The sequence below is a fragment of the Trachinotus anak genome, unplaced genomic scaffold (genome assembly GCF_046630095.1).
Source record: "Trachinotus anak isolate AG129_WGS33_773 ecotype Australia unplaced genomic scaffold, CSIRO_AGI_Tana_v1 ptg000018l, whole genome shotgun sequence".
Taxonomy (NCBI): Eukaryota; Metazoa; Chordata; class Actinopteri; order Carangiformes; family Carangidae; genus Trachinotus; species Trachinotus anak.
The window spans coordinates 4,622,772-4,650,103 of NW_027273869.1; the positions used below are offsets into that span (position 1 = coordinate 4,622,772).

Genomic DNA, 27,332 nt, shown 5'->3' on the forward strand with positions numbered 1-27,332 from the left:
GTATCCAGAGCATCTTGTTTCACAGCCAAACAGTTAAGATTGTTCATGAAGTGTGTGTGTGTGTGTGTGTGTGTGTGTGTGTGTGTGTGTGTGTGTGTGTGTGTGTGTGTGTGTGTGTGTGTGTGTGTGTGTGTGTGTGTGTGTGTGTGTGTGTGTGTGTGTGTGTGTGACTGACTGTGATGACAGAAATAACCTTTTCATGGAGTAGACGCTCAGTGCTTTTTTTGTGAGGTGATGTTTCACCTTGTTCAATGTCAAACTCATGTTCTGTGTTGTAATAGAGGAATTATTACACTTTTATTTTCATCAAAAGTAAATGCACAGAGAGTGACAGGAGGGTAAATACTGTATTTGGGATGCGTACAATTCTATATATGTGTATACAAGATGACTTGAAATCCATGACTGTGTCACTTTATTGAAGAAGAGCTAAATTATTGTGACTTCACTTTTCCACAAGGTTGAGAAGAGTTCAGGATCTCTAGGACTACGTTAATGCCACTTACACGTTGAGTTCAGCCAGACAATTCATTTCTTAAGGACCAAACCAGCTTTCTGACTCCCCCTGTGTGTTGTTAGTCGTAATAACATCACATAATCCAGATGTTTAGAGAACACGTTTCTCCAACTTGGAGAACAAGAAAAATATATTTATCATTTTGAGAAAAAGCCACTGACACAAAAAAAAAGATGGAAGCAGATTAAAGGCGTATTCACATCTAGTATCTAGTTTTAGATGTAAATATTCAACTTCTGCCTCAGAAACCTCAAAGCCTCGTGACTCAGCTAATAATATGTAATTTCCCCCCTTGTAAAAGCGCAAATTCAGTCTTCCCATAAACTTGTTAAAGGTTTAAAACCCCTCCACAGGCCAGGACTATGTTGTGAGGTGTTTTGTGTAATGATGTGTACATATTGTTGTAGACACTTGAAGGAAACTGTCTGTGGAGTGAAGGAGGAACTGCTCATTAATATATTCATTCACACTGATGAGTTTTTATGTTGATAAAATGCTTAAAATAATAAAATTAAACACTTAAACTTTTAAGGTTTCTTTTTTTTTCTTAAATTGGTGATGGGAGACAGGAGGGTCTTAGACATGGCTGAGTGATTCTCTAAATTAAGACCAAAGATTCAGATCCTCTCTTCTGATTGGCTGACTGACCTGACCTGAGAGAGGAGATGTAAAACTACACTGAGATGGTTTTTGGTTCTTAAAACCACAAATATATCTTCTGATGGAGATCAACACTTCAAATAAAACACAGGGTGTAAAATATGGGAACGTTAAGTCTTTGAGAATTTTAATTCAACAATCTCGGTATATTATTACTATTATTAGCACTGATAATTAGCAATATCTATTTAGTCCCAGACTTGGACAACAATGTAATTTGCAATGCAATTTACTGTGAATATGAAATATACCCTGAAGCTGTTGGGGGCATTTAAAAGCAGTTTTATTTAACCAGAACCATCTAGGAGCTGAATGAGGTTCTTTATCTTGGTTGTGATGGTGTTATTCAAAATCACACTAATGGAGCAGGTGGAGTGATTTCACAGTGACTTCTGTCAGTCTTTAGTCAAATATACACCTATAAAATAGTGAATTTACCTTTTATTTGTTAATCTAATCGTTTTCAACAGTGGTATTTTTCCTTTTCGTTAAGCCTCTGTTACATGAACTACACTTTTTTTCCTCCACCTGTTTTGTCTTCTAACTTATCTACAGTTTTTTCTATCAGTATTTTCTACATGTGGCCTGTGTGGTAAGTGTTATTATCTCCTTTTCCTTAAATTCCACCTTAAAGCACCTTATGCAAAACACTGTTAATGCTGTCACATATCAATAAAGGTTTTTGAATCGTATTTCTCTCACCCTCTGACACTGGCTCTGCTTCTTAAAAGTGAGCATTAAGTCTGCTTCAGTTCCTCATCTGATTCATGTGAGACGTGTCATTAGTAATTTCATTATGTCAAAAACTAAATAAGCATAAATGGGAGAGTGTGATGGTCAAGACATTGAGTTGTCTTAGGATGATATATATAATATAATGTGCAGTAGAGGGTTAACCAAACGAGTCCAAGGCAGTAAGTGATGTTTACCACTTTAATACAAGTGGTCTGAACCCAAGTGGCAGGAGCCATGAAGAAACTGGACCAAATGTCTATAACGGGGCTGTCATTAAAAAGGAAGTGAAGGAGAACAGGCTCCATCTTTACCTGAGCTCAAACCGGACAGAACTGGACATAAAGACCCTCCAGCGGGTCTCACCGAGGCGGGAGCTGCACGGCTCGCTGCCGTCGTTTGCCGCTGGGGGGCGATCTCAGTGCACATCCGTGCATGTTTCAGCTGCTCAGCTTCTTGTGAATGGGCTGCGTGTTCACAACTTCCCGCTTTGCCATGTGCAATGACAAGCCTGTGGTTTCATTGAACGATTGAGCGCCGGTGTGTGTTTCATAGGCGCGGCTCGTTTCGAGTCGTCTCCCGAAGCGTGGCGTGTTTCTGAGGAGCAGCCGGGGACAAAAAGATGAAAGTACCTGCCTCTCATTTAAATGATTACAGACACGATCCGCTCCTGCGTGATTTTGTCTCGTGTGATGCCCCCCCCCCCCCCCCCACCTTTTCACCTGTGCACACGTGCCGAGGTTTCACGTTTTTTGTTTCATTTTCAGCAGAAATCTGGTTGTGTTGACCGGGTTTCTCTTAATCCCTTACCCCGATGAAGGAAACCGGGTTTCTGGTTTCCATGAAGAAATCAGGTTAGTGCAGAAAGCCACAACAGCCGAGTTACTCAAGTGTTTGTAAACGCACCTCTTCCGTGTCATGGCCCCATTATTAGCAAACCTACTATATTTCATTGAGTGGTTATTTGATTTTCTTATTTTTTTTAATGAATATATTTTTCACTGGTTGTAGGCTACATTGCACACAAGGTTCATTTCCATTTTTAGGACTTTGAATGAAGACATCTATTTGCTGGCTATGCAGAACCAGCTCCGAGCAGGAACACTGAGTGTTGAAGGGAAAGATATCCTCCTGTGAGGACTAAGAAAACCCCGGGGTGTTCCCTCAGGAGAGCCGGGGTGGAGCGCACCGACAGAGGGTCGGGAACAGGCCGAGCAGCCCAGATCCAGAGCCTCCGATAAGTCAGACCTGAACCACGGCGCAGAATCGACCCTGTTCATCCCTCTGTTGTTTCCAATGTGGGAAAAGCAGAGAAGCTTTTATTTTACTCCACAGACTTTAACTCTAATGATGTGATGTGTAAATAGATTCAGTCTGAAAACAAGTGTGTTAGTATTGAGTGTAACAGACTCGATCCCCAGCTGACTGGATCCACGGTCACCGCCGGTAAAACCTGAAGTGTCTCGCATCTGTGTCACATCTGTGTCACATCTGTCTCACATCTGTCTCACATCTGTGTCACTGTGTTTCCTGGTCACTTCCAACGTTTCCGAGTTGCCGAGGCGCACGCGGACTTTCTCCGCAGACGGGGTTTAAACGGGTTCACGAGCCCGCCGCCGCCGCGTGACCGCCCGGTTATATAATATATAGGTCAACACGTGCCAGAGAGGCACGTGCAGGCGTCTCTCTTACATAAAGTCTCGTGCAAAGGTCTCGAATTACACTATGTAGGTGAGGGCCGAAGATCGTCAACGCTAAAGCTGATGTGTCACTCTGATTTTTTTTTTTTTAACGAAGGAAAGGAGACAGGATTGTCACCGACTACATGTGGTGTACCTTTGTTTTGACATTTATCACAGGGATTGTCGTCGTTTTTGGGAAGAGATGAAAACCGAACATTTAGTGTTTTCTCACAGAACCAGGTCCGTGTTGCCAGATGTCCCTGGACTTTCCACCTGTTGCCAAATCCACCTGCTCACCTGTTTTCTGTTTCCAGTCACTGGACCTGGAACTCACTGACTTATTCCTTATTTCCCTCATCTGCACCCCAGTTTTTATACCAGCCCCCCCCCCCCCCCCCCCAGTCGGTGTCTGGATACTGAACTAGCGTGCTGGTGTGTTTCCTAATGTGCGGCTCGTGCCGGGGACTCACATGTCTGCTACCTGTAACCCTGTGTAGTTGCCCTTTGTCTGCCTGTCCATCTGTCTTTAAGCCTGGTCCTCATCCCTCACTCTGTTAAAGTTCATTCACTGCAGCAGCCTGCCCGTGCTCCCACCATCAGCCATGACATGTGACATGTCACATTTTTGCCCTACACTGATGTTCTCATAACGACAAAGTCAAAGTTATTTGTCGTCACTATGTTTAAAGTGTTTTTATGTAAAACACAAACTTCTATCCCCTTATTGGCCAAACTTTAACTGAAAAAGTCATAATGTTCCCTCTTTGAATAACTGCAGTAAACTGCTGACTGCGTCTGAAGAACTGGTTTTGAATACGGTGCAGTAGCTTAAAGTCTCCCTTCTCTACAAAACATGTTGCTTTCTGTTGGCTCACTGTGATGCTTAGCCTTCCCCGTGCAGTTCGACACAACCCGGCTGTTTTCACATTTAACTGCTGAAGAGGACGCTCCTCAGTGCTTTGCCAACCTTAATGTTGAGTTCAAGGTGTTGATGCCTGAACATGATTTAGTGTCATCATGAGTAGGAAGCCATGGTCTGATAGACAGTATATGGGGAGATGGAGAGGATTTTTTTTCTACTAAGTAATAACTCCCCCCCCCCCCCCCCCCAAAAAAAAAAAAAAAAATATTAGGCCCCAAATATCATTTAAAGCAGAGCAAATTCACGTCTTTAAACATATCAGTATGGGATCTTTAAATTGTAGCTATTCAGACAATATAATAATAGTGCCATATTACGGATCTTTTAAATACTGACAATCACACATAGTGGTAATTTTCCATGTGGTCCCTTTTTGCCCTGGTTCATCCCCCAGTGTGTGAGTGCGGTGGTTCTGTACCAGGAAATGAGGGCAGAGTGAGACGTCTTTCGTCCGCTCCCGCTCTGTTTGGAGGAAACCTTCAGAGTAACGGAGTCGGATCGGTGACGCGCACGCTGCACTTTTTCAGGTCACCAAAACGTGCGTGCCACCGGAGGAATCGGCTCTCCCGGGTCCCGTCAGGGCCGGACCGGCTCCGTGATATGATTCAGAAATGCTTTTATCAGCACTGACGTAACCTCATGGCCTGTTTCCCGTCATCCCCTCCTCTGAAACACAATTAACGCCGCCGTCAGGATTGACAGGCAGTGGGGGGGGGGGGGGGGGGGACGTTTTGTTCAGCTCTGCCGAAATGAGACACACGCAAATGCTCATATCTTGCTTTGCATCAAATGAACTCGCACAAATACACCGACTGCGGAATATTAAAATAAATAAAAAAAAGGCATTTTAATGGTTGATGATCATTTTTAAATTTGACATTTTGTGCAGTTTCCTGTCCGCGTGCTCCAGCCCCACGCTTCGCGCCTGTACTCTGGGACGAGATGCTGATTCATGGGCGGGAGTGAATGTAAACACGGACATGAATGAAGGCGATGGGGGAGGAAAGTGTGAACTGTTCCCTCTTTTCCTTGTGTCCTAAAGGACACCCCCCCCCCCCCCCCCCCCCCGGCCCCTCCCTCCCCCCGGCCACTCCGCCTCTCTTGTACGAAAGAAAAGAAAGAAGAAAAAAATACGGGGGGAGGAGGGTGAGGAAAAAAATGAAGTCAATTATACAACAGCCCGGCTCTCCGCAGCGCCCTCCTCTCCCTCTCCTCCTGTGCTCCTACTACAGCTGGTGGCTCCACAGGCGCCGCGGCGCTGCGCAGCCTCCACCGGGCACACCGGCTCCAGTCTGCAGGCATGTCGGCCGGTGGCTCCGAGGGGACGGCGGACAGGACAGCAGGTAGGTAGACCGCAGTGATGACGGGCAGTAACTATTGTGTGTAAATCAGTTTGCTACTTTTTATTATCAGTGACCGGTGCGTCCAGTTTTTTTTTTTTTCCGTCTTTGTCATCATTTGGCTGGAGATGAAACCAAGGGTTACACTTCCAGAAAGTCCTTCTGAACTTCTGCGGTCCCTTTATACGACTAGTTAGAGCATAGTTTACCTGTGGACAGCGGCCCAGGTGGTAGGTTACTGCTGTTTCTTCTCATTGTTCAACTTTATGGTGACATTAGAGGCTGTAATGACACCACATTGCCGTGCGGAAGACGCCAGCCTACCGGGCAGAGTAACGCGTTACTGCTGACGGCACCGGTGAGCGGCGGCCGGGGCACCTGCCCGCGAAACCACCTGTGAACGTGCGTGCGGTGCGCGTACCCGCAGCGGCGGAGACCTGTCCATTCATTCTTCTGTCCGACGTGCTCGTCTCCGGCGGGACGCCAGCTGGGGGGGGGGGGGGGGGGGCTTTGTTCTGTTCAAATCTCGCGGAATCACGTGACTGTAACCATGACGACGGCTTTTCCAAATTGTAACAAATTATTGCTTTTGCGTCGCTAACCTCGGCTGTCAACTTGCCGCCATGTTTCTGTAACCGAGCAGAGTGTTTTCACTCACCCGGACCTTCGCTGCTCCCCGGGGGCTTAGCTAGTCACGTGTTTCCGCGGGGTTTGTCCGTGGACTCTTTCTAGTTCCCGTTCGGCTTCTTCTGAAACTGGGTCAGTAGATCAGTGGAGCAGCGCTGCCGTCGCTGTGCAGCAGGGGGAGGCAGTCGCTCCCCGCCGCCTCCAAACCAGAGCGGCTGTCCGACCGCGGGAAGCCAGCGCCGCCGCAGCTGCAGAGCCGAGCCGAGCTCCGTCAAAGACTGGAGGACATTCAGTAAAAAGACCAGGGAGTCAGTTATTTTGATACTACAGTGTTATTAAAATATTTCATCAGATCCAGCGACAAACTTTAAAACTAATAGCCACTAATAATTTCCTTAGAAACCTTATTAAAATAGATGATCAAGTGCAGTGGACCCACCGTAAATGTTTCATGAAGCACTGGAGCACACCGCTTCATACAGAAACACAAAGTAAGATTTCATTGGGTTATTTACTGTAAACTCCTAATGGAGCATGTTCAGTTGCTTTCTACAGTTCGCACAAGCGTAATTAGCACCTTGTCAATACAGTATAATTAAGTTAATAAGTTAAAGCATAAATTATGTGTATATATATGTGTGTGTGTCCTTTAAAAAAAAAATCCCATTTGAAATTATTAAATTATTTATGTTTAAATGTGTAATATATCAATGATATAGCTGTTTGTTGATTTATGAGCTTAAAGAATGGTCTGCATGTAAAATCCCGTTAATTAACTATGAACACACAGTGTCTACAATTAGTCAATTCTCTTGTCTCCTTTCTTTTTATTATATATATGTGTGTGTGTGTGTGTGTGTGTGTGAAAAATAATTTAAAAACAGATTATCCATATGTTTAAAATGCCTCAACATGTAATAGTTCGCCCAGAATATTGTGTAGGAAAACAGACAGTTTTTATGTTCATTTCTAACAGCATGAGTTCTTTATGTCCAGACTTAGGCTTGAATTCCCAAGCTACTGATATTAGAGTCAAGTTTCAAGTGTTTGTTTGTTTTTTATTCTGCTTTTCAAGTTTAGGCTACAAATCTGTGGCTGCCAGTGAGCTCTCACTAAGTGGAAACATTTAAGTGGCATTATGTCTAGCCCCACATCTCCATGAGAAGAGATAACAGACTTCTGAATACAACATTTAACCTAAAGCCGCTTGCTGTTGTCGGTAATTAAGTATTTAAATGGGACTCAACAAATACAGAAGTGCTTTAGTATTGTGTAATCATGTTTCAAAAACGCCTGGCTAACTGTAGAAGAGGCATAAACTCTGCTATTATTGCCTGTAACTTTCATGTTTCATACAGATCCCAATATTGCTGCATGTACTGTGTATACATGTCCCTGCCTGAAGAAATCATTTAAAAATGCATGTGCTTTGTAACAGAATATGCTTCTTGTGAAAAAATTGTCTCATATTGCAAAACATCCTGCCTGCGTGCACATACTGGTTTGAGGAGCAGCAGGAACTGTAGGTCAGTCAACCATAAATAACCTAGAACATACTGTACTAGAACTGTAGGATTTGAGACCGCCTTCTCTGCATCAACGCAGAACCACAACATTGTGGTTATGTTCCAAGAAGCAAGTATAGACATTGGACTCTGGCATAAAGTGACGATATGAATGTCTCACATGTCCTCAGATAACACTAAAAACACTGAAAACTGAGGGAGAACAAAACAACATTTCGCTTGATAATGTGGCCCAGTTACACCAAAGCCCCAGAGCACTGTTCCTGTTCCTGTCTGCTCACCTATCATATCATGAAATCATTCAGTATCACTGACTGTGAGTTATTTTTATTGTGAATGCCAAATAAATAACTTTAAATCTGCTAATATCAAATAATATCAGCCAATAGCTGCTGTTAGTAGCTCCAAATAGCCTGCAGCTGTGGACACATTATGGGACAACAGGACCCTGAACGCAGACATGTAAAAGCCCACCCACCCCTCACACATAGGAGCAAGACGCCCAGGCTGAACTCTCTGAGGTGCTGCTGTTGGCTGAAAAACCTGATGCTGAACTTATGTCTTTGTGGTGTATTTATGTCTCTTTTTAGTATTTTTGTCTCTTTTTTGGAGCCATGTTGTGTCTCTTCACAGTTATTTTGTGTCGTTTTGTGGTTGTTTTGTGTTTCCTTCTAGTTATTTTGTGTCTTTTTGGCCATATCGTGTCTCTTTAAGCTTCTTTTGGTCTCTTTGTAGTTTTTTTGTGTCTGTGATCCCAGCTTTTTAAATGTGATGTGCATTCAAAAAAATAACAAACACATTTAATCAACAATACCAAATGAATCAAAAATAAAGATAACTGTTAGTGTTAGCTCTAACTACACTATTACTAATAAAATGGCGTTGCATTTAGGAAGAGTTACAAATGAAGGTGCAGTGACTACAGAGCAAGCAAGTCAGTGTTTACAGTCATAGGTGCACATTAATGGTCTGACCACGGAGCACTAATGGATTCATAAAAATTGCTAAGGGTACGGACACCGGTGCTGTAGATGGAGGTTCAAACTGTGGCCTTAAAACCGACGTCCATGTTCAATATGAACAGAAGGAAGTGCTCTCATATGCCTGAGTCTGAGTGTTATACAAAATATCTGTGTGAGGGCAGTTTGAATCAGATGTGATGAGCACTTCATAGTTGTAATTTGAAAGGTGAGGATGTTTCGGGGGTGAAGATGATCACATTTTACACATTTTATACTTTCAATCAAATGAATGGCATCCTGCTGTAGACAGCTCCTCTCTGCTCATAGTGGTGGAGAAATGGAGGACAGCTTTCTTTATAATCTGCAATGTGGCCAGCTTTGGGAAAGTAACAACAGACCTTACTCAGAGATGTGTAGGTGGACTGTGTTTTAGTATTATTTTCAATTTCGCTAAGTTAACTGTTAAAAATCTCTTCAGTTTAAACTGTAAAAGTTGCCAATTTTAGATTTGCACAGGATTCATTTTAACTGTTTTTAATATGACTTTCCCCTTGCAATGCAAAAAGCGTGGAAGCAATCCAAACACTTGCTAACAAACTAGCTAAAAGAGACACAGAGTAAAATGCAACATACAGCTCATCTATGTGTTGTGTAGATAAATGGCCGTCAGCTTCACATTAGAAGCTGCTGAATTCCTGCATGTTAAACATAGAAAATTACAGTGTAGTGTAGAATGATACGCAAGTGAAAACAAATAAAGACACCAGTTAAACGCTCCAGGGTAGCCTATACAATGCTGCAGTGAATGCTTAGGGTTGCTCCCTGTGATTAAAGTCATCCACCAAAACCTGTTTTCCAAAACTCTATATTGTGGCATTTTAGGTTAACAGTAAATACTCAGTAAACACTTGGTATAAACTAGCTGAGATGTGACCTTGTATATATATATATATATATATATATATATATATATATATATATATGTCTGTGTGTGTGTATATATTGTGTAGGAGTTTATATCCAGAATGACATACCTCCTGCTAAACTATACAAAATAAATTCATTATGTTGAATTTATGCCTGTAAAGCAGAAGTTACCTGCCAGTCTAAAAAGTACCATAATTATTATTATATTTATACTGACTCAGTTTTGGTCGACTGCTCATTTTGTTTTTACAATGATGAATAAATTATTTTAGAAGCCACATGGTAATTAATGTTTGCATTTGTTTGTACTTTGTAAAGTGTCAGTGTAAGTGCGTATATTCACATAAGCTTGACACCATATTAACAAAACATCATTAAATATAAATGTAAATTTTGGTAGACTTATTTTTGACTGTCTGCTATGTTTCAGTTGGTGAGCTGCAGGAATATTTTCAGTATTATGACCGCAGCCCTGTAATAACAAAATTTACAATTCAAAGTGAACAAAAATGATTCGAGATCTCTGCTCTGATGTTTCGTTGCAGAATAAATGAAATACAGATGTAACTATTAAATTGTGTTTTGTTTTTAAAGTAAAAGTTGTGATATTTTTGCACACTGAAATTTTAATCCCATCTTGTATCCAGATCTTTGCTGTGGTTGTTTAACCCAAACTGTCAGTGTAATTTATGCTGTTTGGACACTCTGCTTAATGTCCCCTGCTTACCTCACATGACCTCTTATTGTGTGTGTGTGTGTGTGTGTGTGTGTTGGAGATAGAATCAGGAGACATCTGAATAGCTGCGCCTGCTCTGCTTTCGTGGAACTTTAAAGCCAGACATGTTCATCTTGAGTGCAGGCTTGAACTGAGTTTAACAGTGTGTCAGAAGCTGCTCAGATTATTGTTCAGCTCTTAGAAAAATCTTTGTTGCTTTCTGCTGTAAAGTTTGTCATTTGCACATTTGTGGCTCCATTTGTTGAACATGTGATTTGCTTCGGGACTATCTTTTGGCTCTGTCTGAATGGAATGAAATGAGCTAACTGCATTGTGATTACTGGTGAACTCATAGATTTTTCCTGGCTACCTGTCACATCTATATTCCAGATCAGGCCATATGCACTTCATGTTCCATTACAAATACCATGAAGTTAGTCAAAGGGGATTAAATGTAGGCTTATAAAAGGTACAGCTATAAAGAAGTGCATGTAGGTCATAGCGTGCGTGCCGAGTTTGTCACACTCCCATGTCTTTCCTCCACGGGTGGTGGTCTATGTTTCTGTGTTTCAGTGGTTATGGTATGTCATCTGCTGCCCCACAGGCTTTTAGCCTTGCTGTGACTCCGAAATAGTGACCACACAAAGCAGGCACTGTTGCTTCCGAAGTGGCACATTTCAGCCAGTCAGCTGGCACAGGTACCTGACGCAAAGGCCCTGACTAAAAAGGGAAAAGGGAAAAAAACCGTGTGACCTTGGAGGCGGTGTGCTGTGCAGCATCAGCGCTGCAGAGCTGCGGTGGGTGGAAGGGAGAGCCGGCGAGCACTCACTCCCACATTCCACTTTTGCGTCAGTGATGACCCACTAAACTCCTCTGGAGGGATTAAAGAAAATGGTGTCGATATCATTGAAGTTCACTCCACTGCTGACTGAGTGGTAAAAGTTAACCTGGTTGTAAAAGCTTAATGTGTTTGTCTGTGAAGTTTGACTTTAGCACCTATGGAGAGAGTCACTGGAGAGAGTCTTGTTCTGGGTATCTTAAAATAAAATGTTATTTCTTATTTATATATTGTGCAAAGGTTAAGGATAAACATTAAAATCAAATTTAAAGCTTAAAAAAATGCAGTGGTATTTTAAGTGTCTCAGCTGATATTATAAAACCAGAAAAAAAGCAGAAAAAATATGGGTTAATTACTAAAAGTTTGTCTTTCATAACAATTACTTTTCCTACCCTAGTGAAAAAAGTAGGAGAAAATGGGTCAGTCATGTTCACCAGTCACGTTCACTTCTATCAACACTTTTCCCCCCAAATGAATGACACAATTTAAAGTATGGGAGTCCTGAGAGAGAAGTAGGTCAATGTTACAGCATTATATAAGCATTAGGTAAGATGATAGCCCAAACCCCATTTACTCTCACGTGCCTTTTAAACCGACAAAGGGCAAACATAGCTGGAGGTTTGGCGCCATTCAATGGCAACCCTGAGACAGTGCACTGAGAGTTTGCCTAGAAACAGATGACTAGAGAGCAGGACCGAGCCAAGGCATTTTAAGTGTGTGCGAGGGAGGGGGTGGTGTTGGTTTGGCGAGAGACGGGGTAGAAATGAGAGGACAAGAGAGAGGAATTCAGGCGCTCCTGCACTCAGAAATGTGTTTGGCAGGCAGGGGTTAGCTTTTACAGCGGCCCATGATGAACATTCCTGTGTGAGATATCAGGCTTTTCAAAATAATCGCCGCCCACTCCTGCAAACACATGTATGAGACACCCTGACTGTTTGCACACACACATACAAAAAGTCTGGCTTTTGAGGACAAAAGTGGTTTCAAATATTATGGATTCTATTCCGGTTGTAACAAAGCTGTGCCAAATAGTTTCAAAATAAAAGGTTTCATAGCTATGACCTAAAAACAGTAACCTCAAAAAACAGTAACCTAAAAACAATATGGGCTATTTTATGATCGATAAATAAAGCTCTATGCACATCTAAAAGCAAAAAAAGCCCATCATGATTAGTAGTAACATTAAATGAGCTAATTGTTAATAGTAAAATAAATTAATAAACAATCCTATTGGGCTATTTTATAAAGGGGCCAACAGGAAGAGATCCATAGTCTGTGGAAGCAAGGAGAGGTCATATTAGTCTTATAAGCAATTAAATATTTCATTGTGAAATGTGACCTGACTGGATAATGACTTGGATTTAATGCATGGAAATATATTTGATCTGAATTTATGTGAATTGAGTTCTGCTTTTTGAAATTTGCAGTAGGTAGGTAGGTATTCTCAATTTGTGCAGTTTTAAGTACTTTTTTATGATTCACAATTTTCTAAATTCAAATGTCCAATATGAACAAAACAATCTTCTCAAAAATCTTCTCAAATTGAACTTGTCATTTTTATGTATAAACACAGTTCTGTCATCAATATTAATATATAAGATGAAAATTTGAAAATAAATTTCAGAGAGGATAATTCAACCCACGTAAGTTTTTTAAGTTTGTAATCATATTGACAATAATTCTTGGCCTTTTTTTGCTTCCATAGACTTTAGAGTTCTGTATGTTAACACAGACAAAGCTACTATGATTTCGTCAAACTCATGAGATGCAACAGTGCTATGATGATAACTTATAAATATTAATGAATATGTTAATGATATGAATGAATATTCCATTTTAAAACAAACAGGGTGTAACAATTGCCACAGCTGTGCCTGCTGCAGTAATCTGTAACCATGCCCATTGTACATCACAGGATAATTACAGGTTGCACAGAGGCACAGCTTCAGTCACTGCCTGCAATTTGCCCAAGATATTGTAACTAACTAAAAATGCAATGATTTTGTTGCCCACCAATGAAACCAATTAAGATTAGATGGAAACTCACCTGTTTTCTATATTTGGTTTGGTAGGCATGTGCTCTTAATAAGAACCAGTCTCGTCAGCATCATGCTTCTTGAATTTGCTGCTCAATATGTGCAAGAAACCTGTCAAACCTGAGCGGTGCACCAAGTCTTATTAATTCCTTCATGGTGAATTATTAATAGATCATTTGACAAGCTGGCTATATGGAAACCACAAGGCTCGTGGATTTCTTTCCACTCTCTCATCCCTGTGACGGCTGTTTTCATGTATCAGATCCTGCTGCAGAGGAGAAAGGCCAAGCGAGCCAAGCCGGCCCCTCGCTGCCAGCTGTCGAGCTGCCAAGGAAACGAAAGGGAGTTGTGGAGGAGAAGTCAGACACCCATGTACAGTAAGAGGAGTGCTATGTTGTTTATGAAGGGAAAACAAATATGGTGTCATTTTACTTTATTTTCTTTCGAGTAAATACAGTTTGATCATTCTTCTTCTTACACATTACATTACAGGCAAAGCATTGACTTCCAAATGGAAGATGAGCTCAGCAGGTACACTGCCTTCTTGTCTTTCTTCACACCCTGTGTTCTGAGCGAATGCTGACAAAGAATTAGATTTTCATCTTTTTATTTTCAGATCTGAAGCAGAGGATCAGCAAGTCAAAATGAAATGCTTCAGGTGAGTATACTGTAGTTTTTATATCAAATTAATCTGCTGTCTGTGTCTTAAAAAACCTTGGTGGCTCTGGTTTATTAGGTGAAGTGAACAGCTGTGTTAAAACCACAGTGACCTCCACAATTTTAAAATAACTGCATTATGAACTTCAGATTATTGTTTTTCCCCTTGATAGTTTTTGAATATCTCCATTTCAAGTTACACACTACAGACTCTCTCATCTGTAAACCATTTATTATATTTATTGGGTATTATCTACAGGGAGCCTCACCGCCAGATTGAGAAGCGGCGGAGGGATAAAATGAACAACCTCATTGACGAGCTGTCTGCCATGATCCCTGCCTGTCAGCCCATGGCTCGAAAACTCGACAAACTCACTGTGCTGCGGAAGGCTGTCCAACACCTGAAAGCCCTCAAAGGTAGCTCTCAGCCCACCTGGTAATTTAAAATATCAGTGGCGTCAGTCTAAAAGCTCATGTCTGCTTTGAATTCAGCAGGGACCAGCGGCGCCTTTAGTGACACCACCTACAAGCCTTCCATCCTGCCTCATGATGACCTCAGGCACCTTCTGCTCAGGGTGGGTTCCTATGTGCGACCACAATTATTCATTATACAGTTATCTATCTTTCTATTAACATGTATATTTATCTATCTTCCTATCTATCTCCTAGGCTGCGGACAGTTTCCTGTTAGTTGTAAGTTGTGACCGGGCGAAAATCCTATTCATCTCAGAATCCGTCTCCAAGATCCTCAACTTTAGCCGGGTGTGTTGCACTGATGCTACGCTACATCACACGCTCATTTTGCTGTTGTCATCACTAAGTTTCAGAACATTTACTTTAAAGGTCCCATATTGTATAAAGGTAGATGTCCATAACTTTTCTGATTATAAAGCAGGTCTAAGTTCTATATTAATACTGTGAAAGTATCAAAGCCTCAGTCCACAGAGAAATGCACACAGCCTGTATTCAGAAACTGAGCCTTAAAACCAGCTGTCAGGACTTCTGGAACTTTGTGATGTCACAACAAAGCAGTCACCACCCCAGCCAAGCTCCAAGCCCTACCCACTTGGACCCACCATCCAACCTTGCAGGATTTGGTTTCTCTGAGTGTTAACCTGAAATCTGCTATATTTTTATTCAATCACTCAGAAAACAGTCAACCAATCAGAAGAGAGGCTCAAATCCTCTCTTCTGATTGGCTCACTGGTCTGTTATTACTAGAGCTCCAGAGAGAAGCCTGAGAGAGGAGATGTAAAACTACAATGAGGTGGTTTTTGGTTCTTAAAACCACAAATATATCTTCTTATAAAACAATGGAAAAGTGTAAAATATTGGACTTTTAAAGTGTAATTGGTCTTTTTTTGTTTTTCTCCTTTGAACGTTACCAAAAGCAATAAAAGTACGTAGCCCCAAACTGACCAAATGTAACAAAAGGTTATCAGATGAGACAGAATTAGTTAACAAAATTAGTTCAATAACTAAAAGGGACATAAAAAACATAAACAAAAAAAAAAAAAAACAAACAAAAAAAAACAGTCAGGGGTTAAAGGAAACATGAAGCCTTATTATTTTTTATGACACTATTATCTGTTATATTCAGTTATATTTATAGTTATAGTTATACATGTTTAATGTTTTTTTCTTATTACATTTCTCCAGTTTTCGGGGCTCCAGATGAAAGTCTTCATCTGCTCTCAGTGTGTGCATTAGTTTGTGCTGTTCCCACATAATCCTTTTATGGCTGGAAAACCAGATCTTTACAACTCAGTCCTCACATTAATTGCTGTTGTGGAGCCTGTAGATTTAATGAGAAAACAAAGACGTTAAATATTTTCCTGAAGCTCTGATGAAGGACTGTTAGCACTATAAGTAAAACCTCACAATCAAGGTCACATCTTGTTTTTTTGTTTTGTTTTTTTCTGCATTGCTGGCATTTGCTAAGCTTTTATACATTTTTAGAAAGTCAGTTCAAAGTTATTGGCAGCCAGAATCATAACCACACCTGCTCTACATTCTCGACCACATTTTCCAGCTTTGAGATGCACTGTAGTCAAGCAGGGAGGAGCAGAGATTAGGAGGGATACAAGAGAAAAGCTCCCAAAGAAATCTACCTCCATGTCTGCAGGGCAGCACGTGTTATTGGGGGCTTACAGTAACTGTCTAACGATGGGATACATGCTGCAGCAGAGCGCTCAGTTACAGTCCACATACATTTACTGTGTGCAGAGCTCATGTGTGAGGTGTCTCCAGAGCTTTCACATTAGGTTTTGATACAATCAGAATAAATATTAAACCGAGTAAACAACAAATCATGTAAGCAAATGGTGGCGTAATATTTTTGTTGTATTTGCAAAGTAAATCTGAGAGTATCTATATATAAGACAAGTGAAACAGACAGTGAGTAAATAGATGTGTCATTGGGATTCACAGTTGGAGCTGACTGGGCAGAGCCTGTTCGATTTCATCCACCCCAAAGACATCAACAAGGTGAAGGAACAGCTGTCGTCCTCAGAGCTGTTCCCACGCCAACGCCTCATTGATGCAGCAAGTAAGTCTCCTCACCAGCCTTTCCTCTTTGAGAAAAAACAGAACAGACATAGACGCTGTAAACAGGTGTGGAAGATCAAGTGAGAATGAATTATACTGTCTGTCTGTCTGCGTACAGCTGGAGCTCAGGTCCCGGCTGACACCCCCGTCAGGGTGTCCCACTTGTCAACTGGGGCCCGGCGATCCTTCTTCTGCCGCATGAAGCACAGCCGGGTGACAGGGAAGCACGAGGACAAACGCTCGCTGCCCAGTACTTCCAAAAAGAAAGGTGGGGTCACACAACAACAGCAGCAGTGTCACCGGGGAAACTTTGGTTTTTATCTCATTCAACTCCTTAACAATCACATACAAGAACCAATAATCAATACCACAAATATAGCACATGAGCAGGCTGAGGAGCATCAGGTTATAATGGCCACGCTCACACCTGCGTGAATATGACTGGGCGAATGAAACAGCTGCTGATGCTTATGAGCTAATACAAGCACAATGCTACTCGAAGAGGTTGTAGGACTCCTAATAAACTTATGAAGCCACTTAATCAGAGAATGAAGCTCCATTCCAGATAAATACACACAGACAGTGCACACCCTGCAGTGCCCCATTTCCAAGTACACACTTCCAAATGATGAATAGTTTTACTGATCTACAGGGAGTACCAGATGGGTGGGATGTGCTGCTGAGGCCAAGACAATAAGTGCCAGGAAACTGTGCTAATTTTGGATCATTTCATTTCTGTTCTCTTGAGAGTGCGTGAGGTGCTTCAGCTGAGACAAACAGCCTGAATGAGCTCTTTGGTGAAAACACTGGAAGCATTCAGCTCTGTTTATGTGGTCACGTTCAGTCGTGGACCTGCAGGGAACGCCGATAAGGAGAAGGAAGACTGAGAGTGTGTATGAAAAGATTATTAAGATATGTAAACGTGGGCGGCCCGGTAGTCGCGTGGTTAGGGCACGTACCATGTGTGAGCGCAAGACGCTCTTAGCAGGCAGTCACCGGTCCGACTCTTTCCTGCATGTCATTCCTCTCTCTCTCCCCCCTTTCCTGTCAGTCTCCACTAAGCTATAATAAAGGCATAAAAAGCCCAAAAAAATAATTAAAAAAAAAAGATATGTAAACGTGTTTCTTGCCAATGAGGTCACTCACCAGGCAGCTAGTGGAAAACAAACAAATGGGGTGGAAGATTTCTACCCTGCTTAGATTGCCTAGGAGGAAATAAAGAAACGATCTGATTAGGATCTGGTGGATGAGGATGTGGTTGAGTCGTGACCACCTCTCCCCTTCTTCTCCTCTTCCCCTCGCTCCATCTGTTGGCAATGGTTTCCTGGGGTTGAATCTAAGTAGGTGAGCCTAAACCTCTATACCTGTGGCAAGATCTGACCTCGATTTCCATGGAAAGACCAAACAAAAACTACGTCCTTATCTCTGTAGTTGCCTCACTGTATTAACTACAGTGAGGACTGAGATTTGTTTTCCCACTCCACATTTCACACTCACATTGAAAGTTGTTTAAATGTTCTAAAGAAACAAATATGTGATGACATTAAAACAGTGTTATTTGTCTTTTCCTAACTTTTCTCAATGTGGGTCAGTTTTACTGAGCGGTGTCTTCATAGGAAGAATTCAGAGTTTTTTGTCTTTTTTTTTTTACTCTAAAGAGATGCCACAATTTAAAACATGTTGTTTGGCACAGGAAGTAGGTCAGTGTTACAGCATTGTATAACCACAAAGTAAGAAGATGGTGCAAGCTCCACTTACTGTAGACTGAACTGTGTTAGCAGAAACAGGAGGTTTGGGACCACTCAGTGGCAAAACTCAGCAACTGCACCGCAGCGCAGGAGGGAGGGCAGCAATGACCTTTAAACTGCTACGTCCCATAATGTTCAGTTATTTTCTATTACACACTATAGAAGGATAAAAATGACTCTAATATTATTAAAAAATACAAAACCTTTTATTTAGATTTTTTGCAGATCCCAGAAAAGCAATCTTTCTTTGTTAATAGGTAGAAATTAAAGAACAAATCTACCAAAAATATATACACATTAAACAAAGTAAAAATACTGCTGTCAGCAAAATTTGAATAAGTATCAAAAGTAAAAGTACTGTCTCTGCAGAAAAAAGTCCCCTGTGTAGCATTGATTATATACTGCATTATTAGAGGTGCAGGTGTATCACTACACATGTAGAGTTTGACTGCTGTGGCTGGTTGAGGTGAAATTATTTTCATCTAATTATTGGTACAGTTTTCTAGTTCTAATGAATAGACATTTGAAACATGAGGAGGGGCCCCAGCCAATTTGTGCTTGTCTGTTAGGGGCCACAAGCATAAAAGTCAGGAAACAATTCACTTAATCTTAAACAATACATTGTCATAAGCTTATTTCATAAGCTTATTATATTTTTGTAAAATTTGAAAAATCTTGATTTTTTGTCCATATATGAAATATATGTGCATATAAGATGAAAACAAATATGTAAAATATTATATAAAAATTATATATGAAATTTAACAATTCCATCTATAGACAAATATGTTTAGACCACTTTACATAGACATGTTTAAGATTAATGAGAAATTAATAAATGTATTAAGAAATAAGAAAAACATATAAACATATTCAATTTTTATATGTATGTTGTTTTCATAAACTGACATATGAATTAAATGTATGTAATTAACATACATGGTTGCAACATGTTATACCATATGAAATTCATCATCATTATTTTTAATATATGTACATTTACAAAGTTTACTATGGATATTTCATATAGCCATTATGGATGTATTTACTCATATATCCAGAGGAGGTATGTATGTGATCATAATATAAGTGACATATATGCCAACATCACTCTTGATATAGGCACATATATGTGTGCCCTTTGTGATCCTGCGCGCAGCAATCTGTGCAGTTTTTTAGAGAATAATTAATAATAACTTTATTTACAAATGTTTGCAGCCCACTTGTTTTCCTCCCCGCAGACACTTACAGATACTGTACCCTCCACTGCACTGGATACATGCGGAGCTGGCCGAGCAGCCAGCTGGACTCAGAGGGCGACGCCGAGAAAGAACCCTCAAACCTGACCTGCCTGGTGATGGTGTGCCGCCTCCACCCTCACGTTTCCCACCACCCTTCCAAAGACATCAACGTCAAGCCCACAGAGTTCGTCACCCGCTGTGCGATCGACGGAAAGTTCATTTATGTGGATCAACAGTGAGTTCCCTGATTCTATCCACCTGCACCTGCACCATGTACCTCTCTGTCGCCATGCGGAGAGTTGTTCCAAAGACACAGTTCTGCTGAGAAAGAAATGGCTGAGGCGTGTTGTGAGGAGGAGGCCTCTGAGTGTACAGCATGAGTTTTGGCAGTGGAGATAATCCTTTCTGTCTTTGCCGTTGTTTCTCAGAAGGAGGTGTGCATCTTGATGGCATCACATGAAAATCTCTTCTCAGTTTTGGGAAGTAATTTCACACCACAAGTATAGTGAATCATTTTATCAGAATTTCCCATATGTGTGACTGATGAGTGTTTACATGTGGAGAGGCTCATTTATACTCTGTCCACTCTTCATCCCATGTTCACTGTTTCTTTTCCGCACAAACCTGGGAGACGGCGAGAGAGACAGAAGGTGTAGGAATAACTGAACTACCTTTTCATCCTCTCCTTTTTCCCAGAGCCACGACAGTCATTGGTTTTTTGCCACAGGAAGTTCTCGGCACATCGTGTTATGAGTACTTCCACCAGGACGACCTGCAGCACCTCGCAGAGAAACACAGGCAAGGTGATGGAGCAAAGCTGACAAATTTAATCCCAAAATTTACCACTGAGCTCAGATAACTGCAGCTCAACACAAGATGTCCATTGTGTTTGAAAACGCCTTATGTAGACGTTTAAAGGACGTCAGCTTTTCTAATGAGCACATCTGTAATTTTAAAGTACTGGCCAAACGTTGTAATTTTCCACTGTGCTTTGTGATGACACCCGTGTCCAATCTCTTGGCAGTTCTTCGAAACAAAGAGAAGATTGAGACACAGTGCTACAAGTTCAAAACAAAATATGGCTCCTATGTTTCACTGCAAAGTCAGTGGTTTAGTTTCACAAATCCATGGACCAAAGAAGTTGAGTTTATCGTGTCTTTAAACAGGGTTATCTCGTAAGTATGGATTCATTTATGAGGATGTAATTAAGTTGTACCTTTTTTTAAATCTCACAACACCTCAGATACAGTGTCAATGTTATAGGAAGGCAGTGTTACATACTTAACATAAAACATTTAACATCACATAAAAAACATGTTTTAGCTTTTTGGAATAACACTCATGAAGTCTACTTTACACCGATTGTCCAAAACATTTGTTTTTAATGTTGATTTCCTGTAATATCCCCATACTGTTTGTCATATTACCATAAAATACAGTTTATTCATGCATAAAGCAGCATATACTCCTTTACACCAGCAGGGGGCCTGGTCACACAAAGGATGAGGAGGAGGCAGGCGGCTCAAAAGCCCTTCAGGGTAAGAAATAAAGAGCGTATGTTCTTATAGGCATTTATCTCCTGTGTGTGATTATTTTAAATGTAAATGTTGATTTTACTGTCTTCCTATTCCACAGAAGACATAAAGCAGATACCTGTAATCCCTGGCCTTTCCAGTGGTTTGGGCCCAATGATCTACGCAGGCAGTATAGGGACCCAAATCGCAAACGAGCTCATCGACTCATACAGGTGCACTGTGTGTGTGTGTGTGTGTGTGTGTGTGTGTGTGTGTGTGTGTGTGTGTGTGTGTGTGTGTGTAAATTCAATAGAAATAGTTGTATTCCATCATTATTTGTATTAGATGGGTTGAAATTGGTTAAAAGTTGGTGTGGACATGGGGTAAAAACAGCAAGTACAGTCAGGGTTTATATTAAAACACTTTTGTTTTTACTCCCAGTTTTTACGAGTTAAAATAAACTATCTATGATTTTTGAACACAGAGGAAAAGAAAATGAAAATTTAAGAGACATACTCTTAAATTTTCTTTATAGATGTGTTTAAATCTGTGTTAGTGATCATCCACCCCCCTGACAGGTGTGGTACATCAAGATGCTGATTACACAGCATGATTGTTGCAGAGGTGTGACCTGGGCTGGTCACAATAAAAAACTCACTCTAAAATGTGTACTTGAGATGTTCAGTATAATTATATTAAATATTTGTTCACTATATATAATATATATAAGATATTTTATTTTCTCCTGTATTTTTGAGCAGGATGAACTCGTCTCCATCGAGTGGATCTTCCAGTCCGTTTGGCACGGCCCAGGAGAAATGTCCACTGGTGTCCCCAAAAACCAGCAGGAGTGTGAGTGACTCAAATTACAGCACATTTACACTCTTTTGGTTGGCATTTGTGGTTGCTGACATTCAGATCAAGGTAGAAACTAAATGAATACTTTTACTCAGATATTTAGTTTTTCTGCCTTTTTGTGAACTTTTACATCAGTACACTGAAAAGGCTATGTGTTTTCTTGCTTTTCTTATTTTACTGTACATAAGGAGGTTTAGTTCAAATGCATATGTCATGAAATTTTATGCAAACTTGAGTTCTGTGTGGTATTTGCATGGAAATGAAAACTATCTGTCATACATTGTTCATCTACAAACAAATTGGTGACGAGGGGAGTGCCAGTGATGTAGGCATGTCATTTAGAAACAGCTTGCTCATGGTCTGACCATTGAGTTGACAACCTCATGTTACAATAATATGAAGTATTCATATAAGACTTTATTAATTCTGAATGAAATTAAGGATTGAATTGTTCCATCATTCCATCTGTGTTATATTTCCACCACTTCGTGCTCACATGTGTAAGCCTGAAAGGTTTATTCAAATGTAGGTGAAAATGTGTAAATGAAATTAAGACAGTGTCTACTTCTACAACCCATTCCCTTTAGTTTAGTTACACCCTTCAGTGGAGGAAGGCGAAACATGGGGTCTTGTGCAGTGTTTCAGTGTAAAATGGCTTTTTCCAGGCATCCAGCAGAGAGGACACAGCAGGCAGTTCATCACAGTCCCAGTCTGACTCGAAGACGACAGCGGGCGGTGCAGCTTCTGGAAGTACAGGTGCTGTCAACATAAATAATCATATACGATAAAAATAAAAATAATCACAAATCCAATCCAGTTTCACTTACATCTCTGTAAAGAAGATGAAGAAGCCAGCAATACTATCTGGCCCGCCAGATTATTTTGATCACTTTTTTTTTTTTTTCTTTTTTTTTTATATCTTAAAATATTTAACTGACAGTCTCACATTAAGCTGTAGCTATTGTAGAAATAGAGACTCTCCTCCCACCTGAAGATGCTTATCATACTTTTATCCATGTTGGGAGTGAATGACAAACAGTCACATCAGGCAGACATATAATATGTGACTGTGGGCCACAGCGCCACATGTGAACAGCAATAAAGTAAATCTAAGTTGCATTTTTTTTTTCAATTAATTTCTTAAATTAGCCTTCAATTATGTTCTGACCTGCCATGTAAGGGGTTAGAAAAAAATTGGCCCAAAGCCAAACTTACTTGCCAAGCCCTGTTCTAAAGGGTTTGTTTTTACCCTAAAATCTTGTTCTCTTTGGTCTGTTTCGCCCAGGTGAACCGTCCCAGCTCGACCTGGACAACATGGTGGTGCCAGGCCTGAGCAGCTTTAGCAATGATGAGGCAGCCATGGCAGTCATCATGAGCTTGCTGGAGACAGATGTGAACATGGGGCAATCGGGGGACTTTGAGGACTTACACTGGCCTTTCTAGGGGGCGCACAGACTTTCAGCCCCTCTACGCTCTCTTGTGCCGTTTTCTTGCTGTTTGTCGAGAACTTGGGCGTTCGCTTGTGCATTGTGTGACCGACTGATATGGCCTTGCACAACTGAACCCACTGGACCCAAGAGATGCTGGCTACAGACACAAGATGTCGGACCTCAAACGTGGAGGAATAAGTGACTCCAGTGCGGAGTTTGTTCTTTTTCATGAGACAATAGCAACCTGAGCAGATTAGTGCACCATAGGCCTGTTGTTGGAAAAGAAGAATCTAAAGACTTGATGCACAAACATCCACTGACCTAGGTGTTCAAACAACAAACTAGCAGAGGTAATATATCAAGTGTTGAAAGAAAATTGAGGAAAAGCGCCGTCTTTTTCTATTTAAATTTTTTGACTTGTGTGAGAATGTAGCTCACTAGTACATTAGCAATGTATTTGTAAGTAAAGCAAGTGTAGCCTGTTGTAATCTTATGGATAGGATGGGACATCACTTAGTATGTTACCTGTCCTTGCTCCTTGTTTGAACATCTAAGTTAGTGGATCCCGGTGCTTGTAAAGATCTATAACTATATATTCAGCTTCAACCTGGTAAACAAAATAACTTAGATCTGCAGGACTGAGCGGTTTAGGAAATCCTTTCATCCCACTACCGTTAGACTTTTTAACAACTCTAAGGCAGTGGATAATGACACAGACTCAGTCTTAACTTAACTAAATGCATGAATAAGCTACTGGATAATTGTGAATTTCCATATTGGGATAAATAAAGTATTTATTTTATCTTATTTCTCATCTTAAAATAACTACCTTAATGATAGACAGTGATAGATCCATATCTATCCAAAGAATACTTTAGACTCAGATTTAACTAACATTGAAATAACTGCCATTTCTGTGAATCTAATATTGAAATATGTGAACTGAAGCTGTAGATTTATTAAGAAAATGTGGTCTAAAGAAATCAATGTGGAAAATTTCATATTTAAGAGTATTTATTATGGAATAATTGTGGAGGACAGAGATTTTATATCTTATAAGTAATATAATTTTATTGAGGCATTTTATACGTACGTATTTTTTTACAAATGTATTTTTTGTTATTACTTGAATATGTTCTTAATGAATGTGATTTTTCATGTTCACCGTTTTATAATTTTGTTAGATTCCGTTCAGTTTGAACGAAAAAAACAATGCTTTTGTGAGCTAAATGTGGAACTTGACAGTAAAGTATCATATAAATATGATAATAAATTGGGTAATTTGCCATTTCAAATTGTAAAATTACAAATTTGTAAAAAAATAATAGTAATTATACTAAAAGTAATGCCACACAAAACATCATTTATAGCATCAGATGTGAAAGAACTGGCAAAATACCATCGCTAATGTAAATTTATGAACTCAAAATCCTAAATATTTTTATTAATAAATAACAAAATTAAACTCTAGAATAATACAAACCTGTTAAAATAGGAGCTCGACACATGCATGGAAAAACACAAAGTACTTCTTCCATCAACGCTGAATACATCTGCCGTGAAGGTCCTGTGTCTCTCCTGGTTAAGGGCCGCCATCTTGTGTCTGCAACCTGGCCACCCTCACTGGACTTGTACCAAAGGCTGCAATACGTCATACTTGAGGAAGTCAGACAGCTGGATTAAAGTTTAAGAGGAAATATTGTAACTGTGATGACCTTGTTGGCTCTCGCCTGAAGAAAAGTGAGGTTAAGTGTGTTCCTGAGGCCTGTGGTGATTTAGTGTCTTCTTCAGTGACACTTCAGCATCCTCAAAGGGGCTTGAACCCAGCCTTTCCACAGCAGAACCATCTATCTCTGCTGCCCCCAATAAGTAACCAAGGTCTGGTGTCAAATCAGACTCCTACCATATGCAGCTTTGCTAGAGGAACTCCTCAAACCTCTGGCATTTGCGAAAGCATTGGTACCCAGTATGACTTACATGTTTTTCATAGGATGGTCTGATTGTTAGATTTTTAAAAAATTTTTTTTTTTCTTTCTTTTTTACTGTTTTTTAAAGATCCCACCACATTCTCCGTCGTGTAACAAAATACTCTGCTGAGGTATGTTTTGTCCGCTAATGTGTTCAGTAAATACTGATTAAGGCTAAAAGGAACATCTACTCCTCCCTAGTTGAGAATTCCAGACTATTGAATATGCAAATATGAATACGTCTTTAATTCCTTGTTCCCCACCTACGACTGCTACTAGTCCAGTTACACTCCACTTGGAAGGTTTTTAGTTTACACACAAACAACATTTCACCATGTCAGGCTGATTCCAAACATGTTTTTATGTTCAGAAATGTCAGATTTTTATTAGCACACTTTTACTGAGCTGGGCAAGCAACTCTCATACACTTTGACTGGCACAGGGAGTGTGTGAGTCACAGTTAAACCTCTTCACTGAAGGATTATTAGACTTTGAACCATTAGAAAACAACTGTGGCCAAAAGTATTTACACCTTAATTACAGGAGACCAACATCTGGTAACACCAATGCACACTGTTTGATTTCACCAGCTAGTACTAACACTATCAAAAGCCACTTAGGAAACGTCTTTCATGTAGGAAGCTTTATGTTGGGGCTGTTTTAAATACTTGAATACTAACTCCTGTTTACATTTTTGGTCCCATTCATTCAACTTTTTTTTTTTTTTAGAAAAACTAGAAATCTAACCCCTTTTGCAGAGGAATGTGATAAGCGCCTGCTAGGTGAAAACCACATCTGTCAAAAGTCCAGGATTTAAGGATCTATAGAGAAATGGAGTATTTCTCCATAATGTTTGTGAAGTGTCTGTTTTCATATTGAATGTGCACTAAAGGACTGAGCCCTACTACGCCTATACTGTGTGTTCACATATCACATATTTACTGTACTCCAGACAGTTCTGTGAAGGTAATCTACTGTACACTGAACTACTGGTAAAATGTAGAAGGTCCAACGTGGATGGGAGAATGTTTTCCAGTGTTAACAAGGGACAAGCCAATATTTTTAGACAGATTTTAATACTGTTGTGTTAACCCTCCTGTTGCCCCAAAGTTGTATTTGAACAGCCGTCCACTGCACAGAAATTAGCCCCAGTATTTGTGTTTCTGGGGAGACAGTAATGTAGCAGTTTCTATATTTTTGAATGTCCCATTACCACAACAGCCTCTTGTAAAAGAAAACTCCACCTTGAAGCATCTCAACTAGTTTTTTAAAAAAAGCAGCTATTCTGGAGGTCATGAGTGGAGAAGCAGAGAGACCAATTTTAACACCAACAATGCAGCCATGGAGCAGGTTGATGGCCTGAGCAAGGGCTATGGGCACAAACATGATTAATTATATGTCTGTCTGGGGCTGACAGGCTGAGGAAAGTGAGTTCACAAAAAAAGGAAATTATATTTTATCATAAAACCACGCCTGAACCTGAAATGTATACAGATATTAACAGTGTAAGGGTGGGAGAGTGTATTTCACTTTTAAACCCAGTGACTGGCCTTCATACAGCACATGTAAACTCTGGTTTTATCACTGGTTCCTCTAGTCTTGAAAGCATAATGTGATTTTGTTGCCTTGAACACATGTTTCAGCACAAAGTTCAATTGTAAATCAGCTATTATGCTCTCTCTTTGGCTTTAAAAGCAAAAGTGTTGGTACTGGACAATATTTGCTGTTGACAGTGCCATTTAAAATGGACACTAAAGCATAATGAATATGCCATGCTATCATAAGACAGAATGTCTGATATCTGTATGTGCAAATTGTTGTCGATGTATCTGCTGTAACAAGGAATGGAGGTTGAAGTCTTTGACAGTAAAACAGTTTTTCATAAA

General features: G+C 40.4%; 1 protein-coding gene across 4 annotated transcripts; it reads left to right on the top strand.

Moving 5' to 3' along the window:
- The first annotated feature begins 5,595 nt into the window (after positions 1-5,595).
- On the top strand, positions 5,596-27,332 carry LOC139635188 (basic helix-loop-helix ARNT-like protein 2). Of its 4 annotated transcripts, none has more exons than XM_071502263.1 (17): positions 5,596-5,856; positions 13,747-13,861; positions 13,977-14,015; positions 14,101-14,142; positions 14,401-14,558; positions 14,637-14,716; positions 14,811-14,903; positions 16,572-16,689; positions 16,807-16,956; positions 19,678-19,912; positions 20,374-20,480; positions 20,702-20,852; positions 21,160-21,215; positions 21,313-21,424; positions 21,953-22,043; positions 22,715-22,805; positions 23,335-27,332. In XM_071502263.1, the coding sequence occupies exons 1-17, from the start codon at positions 5,814-5,816 to the stop codon at positions 23,490-23,492; spliced, it is 1,839 nt and encodes a 612-aa protein (XP_071358364.1). In that variant the 5' UTR covers positions 5,596-5,813; the 3' UTR covers positions 23,493-27,332. The 4 variants fall into 4 exon arrangements, with proteins under 4 accessions (XP_071358364.1, XP_071358363.1, XP_071358361.1 ...); XM_071502262.1 differs by having other exon boundaries at positions 5,597-5,856; positions 21,157-21,215; XM_071502260.1 differs by having other exon boundaries at positions 5,599-5,856; positions 14,634-14,716; positions 21,157-21,215.